The 9,219-nt window shown below is 43.0% G+C and overlaps 1 protein-coding gene across 1 annotated transcript; it reads left to right on the top strand.

Annotated features, from left to right (window-relative positions):
* The first annotated feature begins 6,673 nt into the window (after positions 1–6,673).
* On the top strand, positions 6,674–7,328 carry LOC115281032 (60S ribosomal protein L29). Its single transcript, XM_029926277.1, has one exon. It carries the CDS (start codon positions 6,717–6,719, stop codon positions 7,206–7,208), a length of 492 nt encoding a protein of 163 aa, XP_029782137.1. The 5' UTR covers positions 6,674–6,716; the 3' UTR covers positions 7,209–7,328.
* Positions 7,329–9,219: the final 1,891 nt, after the last annotated feature.

Genomic DNA, 9,219 nt, shown 5'->3' with positions numbered 1-9,219 from the left:
AAAACACACACACACACACACACACACACACACACACACACACACTGTTAGAACTAATAAACAGTAAGTTTGCTGAATACTTAATCAACATACAAAAGTCAGTTCATTTTTATACATTATAAAAAATTATTTAAAAAATTTAAGGGGTACCTGGGTGGCTCAGTCAGTTAAGTGTCCAACTCTTGGTTTCAGCTCAGGTGATGACCTCATGGTTCATGAGGTCAAGCCCCACATTGGGCTCTGTGCTGACAGCATGGAGCCAGCCTGAGATTCGCACCCCCCCCCCACTCTCTGCCCCTCCTCTGCTCCCTCTGTCTCTCAAAATAAATAAACTTTTAAAAAATTAAGGAAACACCCCCACTCATAATTGCATCAAAAGAGTAAAATATCTGAGAATAAATTTAACCACAGAAGTGAAGATTTTTACACTGATAATTGTAAGATATTGATGAAAGAAATTGAAGAGGACACAAATAAATTGAAAGATGTTCCATATTAAAATGACCATACTAACCAAAGCAATCTACACAATCAGTGTAATACCTATCAAAGTTTCAATGGCATATTTCATAGAAATAGAACTCTAAAATTCTTGTAGTACAACAAAAGACCCCCCAAAAGCAAAAGCAATCTTGGGAAGAACAAAGCTACAGGCATCACACTACCTGATTTCAAAATATACTACAATAGTAATCAAATCTGTACAGTACTGGCATAAAAACAGACATATAGACCAATGGAACATAAGTGATAGCCCAGAAATAGCTGCACACAAATAATGTAATCTGAAGAGTACACCAAGAATATACAACGGAGAAAGGATAGTCTCTTCAATAAACGGTGCTGGGAAAATTGGATATCCTCATGGAAAGGAATGAAATTTGACCTTTATAATACACCATATATAAAAGTAACTGAAATAGATTAGAAACTTAAACATAAGACCTGAAACTGCAAAACTTCGAGAAGAAAACCTAGGGCAAATTCCTAATATTGGTCTAGGCAATGATTTTATGGATATTTTTGCAGGCAGCAAAAATAAATGGGATTGCATCAAACTAAAAAGCTATGCAGCAGAGCAAACAATCTATAGTGAAGATAAAAACTACACAACAAGAGAAAATATTTGCAAACCATACATGTGATAAAGGGGTTAATATCCAAAAAAATAGAAGGAACTCATATAATTCAATAGCAAGAAACACAACACACACACACACACACACACACACACACAAAGTGTGGAGGGATGCAAAGTACTCAAGTAGACATTTCTCAAAAGAAGATATACAAATGCCCAACAGGTATATGAAAAAAATCTCAACATCAATAATCATCAGGAAAATGCAAATCAAAGTCACAATGAGATTTTAGCTCACAGCTGTTAGAATGACTATAATCAAGAAGAGATAACAAGTGTTGGTGAGGGTATTGAGGAAATAGAACCCTTTACACTCTTTGTGGGAAATGTGACTGGTACAGCCACTATGGAAAATAGTATGGAGGTTCCTGAAAAAAAAATTTTAAATAGAACTATCATAGGATCTACTAATACCAATTCTAGGTTATATATCCAAAGGAAATCAGCATCTCAAAGGGATATATGAACTCCCATGTTCATTATGGCATTATTCACTATAGCCAAGATATGGAATCAATCTAAGGGTTCTTAAACAGATGAATGGTAAAAGAAGATGTGGTATATAAATACTCAATGGAATATTATTCAGTCTTATAAAATGAAAGAAACCCCAACACTTGCAGTAGGTGAACCTAGAGAGCATTATGCTATGCCAGGCACAGAAAGACAAATACTACGTGATCTCACTTTCATGTGGAATCCAAAATGGAAGCCAGGGGTTGGAGATGGGAGAAATGGTGAGTTGTAGCTAAAAAGGGTACAAACTTCCAGTTATGCAGGATGCCTAAGTTCTGGAGATCTAATATAAAGCATAGTGACAATAGTTAATAACACTGTACTCAGTGCTTGAAATTTGGTAGGAGAGCATATTTTAAATGTTGTAATCACACACACACACAAAGGTACTTTGAGATTAGGGTATGTTGATTGGCTTGATTGTATTCATAATGTATGTGTGTCAAATATCACATTTTTCTCCTTAAATATATGTTTCTGTTATTTATACCCCAATAGTTACAAAAATAGTGAATTGTGCTGTTTATATATTTAAAAATAAATAAATAAAAAGTCTAGATCTGTCCTCCAGCTCCATCATCAATGGGACAGCACGGTTACTAGGAACAAAGTCTTTAGACTGACCTCTGAATTATGTGTCCAGTGGCCTGTAAACACATACTGCCTTTGCTCACCTGGTCTCATCATCACTTGTTTCCCAAGTCAACGTAGCCACACACTGCACGTGGCCCATGTTTGTAACCCCCATCCAGATTATCAGCCCCGCACTGAAGAGGCGGTATTCATGTCTGGGATTGGGAAGGGAAGTTAGAGAGCACATCCACGAAACATGTAACACAGGCTATGTGTTCAGTGGGGCTTTCTCCAACAGAGTAACAATGGATCACCACAATCAGTGCACATGCAATGACTGGGAAGAAGGCTAAGTGGGGCCAATTCTGCTTCTACCTTTTGGTTGTAAGTGGTTTTCCTTTTTATTTGGAAGACAGTACCTAATAAAAGGCTTTGTATGTGTATTAGGGTGATACTCCATCCCTGAAGAATATGTCCTTTGAGACTTCAGGTTGGCTGTGATTTCAGAAAGCCATTCCCAATGCTTTGTCCGGGCACTTGTGGATGGTGTTTCTAGATAATCAGAGGGCCTGATTCAATCAGTTGAAAGTCCTTAAGAACAGAGCTGAGGCTTCTAGGAAGATGAAGAAGAAATTCCAACTATCAATAGCAACTTCAGCTCATGCCCAGGTGTTCCACCTGCCTTCTTAATGGTCTGCCTTACAAATCTCAGACTTCTAGCCAGCTCCTATAATCATTTAAGTCAATTCCCTACAATAAATCTGTCATATATATATCTCCAACTGGTTTTGTTTCCTTGGTTGAACCCTGAGTGATATAGATTTGATACCAGATATGTTTTAGAGAAACAGAATCTTGAGGATGAGTTTTCTTAATTGGTTCTGGGTTTTCTGAACACTAATGATGCTATTTCTAGTGGCAAAGATTCTATACACATAGTAGTCCATAGAATTATGTAGCTATAAAAATGGGCAAAATATTGCCAATGGATACTCTAAACCAAATACCTATAGAAGGCAAGGTCTGGGTGACCATGTATTTGTTACATTAGAATATTTTATTGAAACTGAAGAGTATAATGAATTGGCTTTGTGATAGGCTGATATAATGGTTCCCAAAGACCCCTATTTCCTATTCTCTAGGAACCTGTTATGGTTGCCATATGCAGCATGGGGGATTTTTCTGATGATTAAATTAAGGGTCTTGCGATGCGGAGACTATCCCGAATTATCCCTGTGGACAATAAATGTAATTAAATGTCCTTATAATAAGGAGGTAGTGAGAGATTCTACTCCAGAAGAAAAAAGGTGACATAACTACCTCAAGCAGAGAGAGAGGGATTTGAAGGTGCTATGCTGTCCGCTTTTAAGATGAAGGAAGGGCCTATGAGTCAAGACATGAAAATAAGGCAGTTCTCAAAAGCTGAAAAAGCCAAGAAAACAGGTTCTTCCCTCAAATCTCTGGAGGGAGCAAGACCCTACTGACACTTTAGTTTCAGCTCAGGGAAACTGATTTTGGACTTCTGGTATCCAAAACTATAAGAGAACAAATCTGTGTTAATTTAAGCCACCAAATTTGTGGTAATTTGTTGAGCAGCCATAGGAAACTAATCTAGCTGGTGGCTTATAACTGTGCTTGAGAATGTGGAGAAAGAAAAAGATTATCTCAAGACTTAAAACTCCCAGTTCAAGCTCTGCATAAATGACCTAAAAGTTTCTATGTCTTGCTCTCAGCACGGATCCACCACGCCTGTAAAGTCTGTGAGCCCGAGTTTAGGCCCCGGCGAGTCTAAACCCATAATAAAGCCCTTTGCTTTTGCATGCGTGACTCGGTCTCCCTGGCGGTTTCTGGTTTTGGGGGACGATAAAGAAATCTTGGGTACAACATATGGTGCGTTGGCCACGAATCCTCCCCCCCAGAGCTCCTGGGACCCCGACACGTTGGGCCTAATCGCCGGCTGGTGCGTGCACTCATTTTCTTGTCCATCTGTGTTTAAGTCTTGTTTGTCTGTTTGTTTTTTTGTATGCGCGGGCCCTTGTGCTCGGGGCCTAGGCAGGAGGTGGCCAAAACGACCTCCGTGGGGTCCCAAAGGAGCCAGGTGGACACGCCGTGTTAAAGCTCGGGGCTGTGGGTGCCAAGAGACATCTCGGACCCACTCTGAATTAGATGAGTGGGGTCTAGGACCCCACTGGGAGGCCGGAGAGCCGGTTCACCCATCTGGAATTAGGTGAGTGGGATCTAGGATCCCACCAGGAGGCTGGAGAGCCGGTTCACCTATAGGTTGGGCGAGTGGGGTCTAGGACCCCACCGGGAGGCCGGAGAGCCGGTTCACATGCAGGGGGTTTCGCTGGTGGCAGCAGCAAGACTCCATTAGGTACTCATTTTCTTGTCCTTCTGTGTCTGAATCTTTTTGTTGTCTGGTCTGTTTGGTGCTTCTCTAAGGGGCCTCAAAGGAGCCAGGTGGATGCGCCGCGGAAAAGCTCAGGGCCGTGGGTGCCAGGAGACGTCTTGGACCCACAGAGGAAAGAAACAGCGGGTTGGAGTAGTCCCGCGGCACCAAGGGTGGAATTCGGGTCCGAGGTGAGGTCTGAATTCCACAGGCAAGCATCGTTACCTGTTCACATTCGCGGAGATACGAGTGGCAAGTGCGGCATCTGTTGGAGACACAGGTGTGGGTAGGGCACTCGGGGTGAGTGGCAAGTGCGGCATCTGTTGGAGACACAGGTGTAGGTAGGGCATTCACTCGCATTTGTGTAAGGTTTGAGAGAGGGTTCCAGTCCCGCAGCGCTTGCAGGGACCCCCAGAGAATGGGAAAAGACTGGGTCCTCTTGCCTATCTGTTAGAAATCCTGCTGGTGGCAGCAGCAGGGTTTCGTTTCTGTTGGAGACTTTTGTGTATACTTCTCTGTGCATTTGTTTGCTGTGCACCTGTTTGTCTAAGTCCTCCAAGGGAGGGAGGCAAAGTGTGAGTCCTCAGCGGGACAAAGGCGAAGTGTAATTATCTGTTTGCTGTGCATCTGGTTAAAAAAAGTTAGGTTTTGCTAAAGGATCCCAAAGGCAAATGAGATCTTTTATTGACACTTTGATTAAATAAATATAGATTTCAGATTTGTAACAATTTGTAATCCTATTTAGGATATGCTTTGTAACTTCCTAAGGTTTTAACAAATTTTCCAGTATTTAAATGGTAGAGAAGTCTTTTGACCAATTAGGCCCTTTCATTCAGGATGCCAAGTTACTTAAAAGCACTGGTGTATAGGTTATATTGTATGGGTAAATGCTGCAACTGCTCAAATATATGTGCAGCCCCTAAAGTTTTAATGTTTGGGTAAGATCATTACTTAACACCTTTAGTAATCAAAATGTTAAATTTCTTTGTCAAAGTGCATCATAATGAACTCTTGTCAGATCTTTAGATTCTGGCACAAAATGTGTTTCTTCTTCAAGGGAAGTTGTAAAGAGGAGTTTTGGGACAAATGCAGTATTTAACATCTTTTAAGATAAATACCATAATGGGTGGAAACTTCCAGAGCTAGAAGCTGCATTGAAGCTGAACAAAAATTAGAAACATGGGAAATTATAGTTTTGTGACTCTTGTTATTGGAAATATTGTTGTTCCTTTAATGTTTGCTTATCCAGATTAAGATGTTATAAAGCATTTGTCTAGAGCATTTATCTTTTCTCTCTACTTAAACCATCTAAAATTCAAAAACTCAGTGAGTATTCTTTCTTTCTTGGCCATTATAATTGTTTGCATAAGTTCAATAAGAATCTGTTCATTTTACAGTAAGACACCATTGGAAATACTGGTTATTTTACCAAGGCTTTGACTGGAATGTCCTGTTCGAGAGTCAGGCATAGGCTCAGAGATGACCTGACAGCTTTAAGGAACTAAGGTTGACTTTATGGAACATGGAGCCATAAAGCCTCATGGAAATGTTGGCTGGACACCTCGCTCACAGAGTTCCAGCAGCCTCCCCAGGTGAGTAAAGAAGGTCACTTCCTGGCAGGTGCAGGAACTTCAGCACATGTTGGGAGCCTCGGGAAGAGGAGTTTGCCCAATTTAACAGGTGTTGCAGGCCTGATGGAAAGTGCTGGCTTGGCTTGGCTTCTGGCCCAGAGCGGCCACTAAAGTTCAACCTGGAGATTCCTTATAAAAGGACCCAGCAAAGCCAGCCTTATAAAGTCCTCATGAACAATCTTTATTCTTGCTGTGCTTATGTAAATAATTAGGCCAGGGTTGTTAAGAATGGACTTGTTCCACCACTGCATTAGTCTCAATTTGGCTATCTCTGATAATGGAGGGTTTTTTTAGAGAGAAAAACTATGTTTCAGCAATGTACTACTGTAAATGTTATTCTAGTTCTGAGTGTCTTTGAATATTTGTTGTTAGATCTCAGGCTTGTTAGTCTGTGAGGATGATATTTAAAAATGGGGGTTCTCTTCCGGTCCGAGGCGCTTCGGGAGCCGTGGGCTTTGGTGCAGACATGGCCAAGTCCAAGAACCACACCACACACAACCAATCACGAAAATGGCACAGAAATGGCATCAAGAAACCCCGGTCACAAAGATACGAGTCTCTTAAGGGGGTAGGCCCCAAGTTCCTGAGGAACATGCGCTTTGCCAAGAAGCACAACAAGAAGGGCCTGAAGAAGATGCAGACCAACAATGCCAAGGCCATAAGTGCACGTGCCGAGGCTATCAAGGCCCTCGTCAAGCCCAAGGAGGTCAAGCCCAAGATCCCAAAGGGTGGCAGCCGCAAGATAAATCGACTTGCCTACATTGCTCACCCCAAGCTTGGGAAACGTGCTCGTGCCTGCATTGCCAAGGGTCTCAGGCTCTGCCGGCCAAAGGCCCAGGCCCAGGCTCAGGCTCAAACCAAGGCCCAGGCTGCAGCTGCAGCTCCTGCTTCAACTCCAGCTCCTGCTGCAGCTCAGGCTCCCAAAGGTGCCCAGGCCCCCACAAAGGCTCCAGTGTAGAGGCTTCTGTCTGCCAGTGTGAGGGTGGAAGGACTGGTGTGACCCCTGGGCTTCTATATGCGTGGGGCTGGTGTCCTCCTGTGCTATTTGTACAAATAAACCTGCGGCAGGAAAAAAAAATAAAAATAAAGATGGGGGTCAGCCCCTATTAAAGTTTCAGGGATCTCTCTGGAGTTAAGCGGACCGACTCAGAAAAAAACCCTCAACCTGGTGAGGTGATCCAGATCCAGTCGATCAGCTTGAACTGATCTTCAAAAAGACTCTGACTCCAGGGATCTCCAGCCCTGCTCCAGCCACACCCCGGAAGCTGGCTGGTCTAGCACGGCAGAAGCCTGAGGAATCGTCGGTCCAGTAAAATAAACTGTCCTGCCTCTTTGCCATCGGACTGGCAAATGTTGCCCCAGAAAGCTGGTGAAACAGCAAAAGCTCCTGATAGGATGTTCTGTTGGTATGAATTGCCTCTGATCTAGACATGGGATTTCAACACTGGCAAAAGGTAAGGGGAGCCTACTCCTTTATTGCCAGACTCTAATGGGGGGTCCTCAAGTGGCCGCTAGACGGCCCACCAATTTGGCTAAGGTTAGAAAGAATCATAAAGGCGTATTGCACCTTATACACCCAAGGATCCTGAGGATGTTCTGTTGGCAAACAAAATGGCTGTCATTCTTACTTTTGTAAACCAGACAGCGCCAGATATTAGAAATCCTAAAAGAGACCCTTACCAAATTAACCATGGAGACTAGCGGAAATTGGGTAAACCCTCCTTCCCTATGCCCTTGGTGTAAGAAATTCCCCTTACACCAAGGAGGGCTATGCCAGGCTTTAGGGGTACAATGGTAACTCAGCTGACCCAGGATTGGGTCAGTTACAAGACAGAGGGGGAATGTAAGGACACAGGTTTGAGACAATAGAAGGGCTCACATTGCCCAAGGCAAGAGGGACCACCCTTGTAATACCCTTAATATTCCTAAGGGCAGGCCTATTGCTTAAGGCTAGTTACACCCTATGTGAGGGTCCTGGGTCCTGGGTCCACTCTGATTGGTTAACACTCTAATTGGACTGTATAATAATAATTGGATCACTGTACCTGTGTCACAACTTCCTGTAACTCCCCCTTCCCAAACTCATAAAAGCCCTGCCCCCCCTTTGTTCGGGGCTCTCAGCACAGATCCAGCACGCCGGTAAAGTCTGTGAGCCCGAGTTTAGACCCCGGCGAGCCTAAAGCCGTAATAAAGCCCTTTGCTTTTGCATGCGTGACTCGGAAAAAAAAATAAAGTTTCTATGTCTTCTCTGGAAGAAAACCTTATCTAATGTAGACTTAGGGCCAAGATTTCTGAAAAAGAAGCCCAGAGCCTCATCCAGCCAGTGGATGAATTACTCTGCAAATTAAACTCCTAAACATGTAGGGTATCTTCTCTTAAAGTGAGAGCACTGATTGGAAAAAAAATGGGATTCTGAACATTGGAGTTGGAATACGTGGACACATTTCAGCAAAGCTAGGGACACTGAACCCGTAAATTCTTCTGAGGCTTCCTTGCTATTAGAAGCAGCTCTACTACCCCTGCCTGAGGTTACCTCTCCTTTGCCTGAAGAACTTGTCAAGGCCTCCTCAGAGGCTGTTGCCTTGAAAGACCCTGCTGGTTAGGTTTATTCCTAGGTATTTGATGGTTTTTCGTGCAATCGTGAATGGGACCAGTTTCTTAATTTCTCTTTCGGCTGCTTCATTTTTGGTGTATAGGAATGCAACTGATTTCTGTACATTGATTTTGTACCCTGCGACTTTACTGAATTCATTGATCAGGTCTAGAAGGCTTCTGGTGGAGTCGATTGGGTTTTCCATGTAGAGTATCATGTCATCTGCAAAAAGGGAAAGTTTGACTTCTTCCTTGCCAATTCTGATGCCTCTTATTTCTTTTTGTTGTCTGATTGCTGATGCCAGAACTTCCAGCACTATGTTGAACAACAGTGGTGAGAGTGGGCACCCCTGTCGTGTTCCTGATCTCAGGGGGAA

This window comes from Suricata suricatta, chromosome 16, assembly GCF_006229205.1.
Source record: "Suricata suricatta isolate VVHF042 chromosome 16, meerkat_22Aug2017_6uvM2_HiC, whole genome shotgun sequence".
NCBI classification, from domain to species: Eukaryota; Metazoa; Chordata; class Mammalia; order Carnivora; family Herpestidae; genus Suricata; species Suricata suricatta.
Note: the sequence above shows the minus strand (reverse complement) of the source record. Positions and strands in the feature narration are given on the sequence as shown.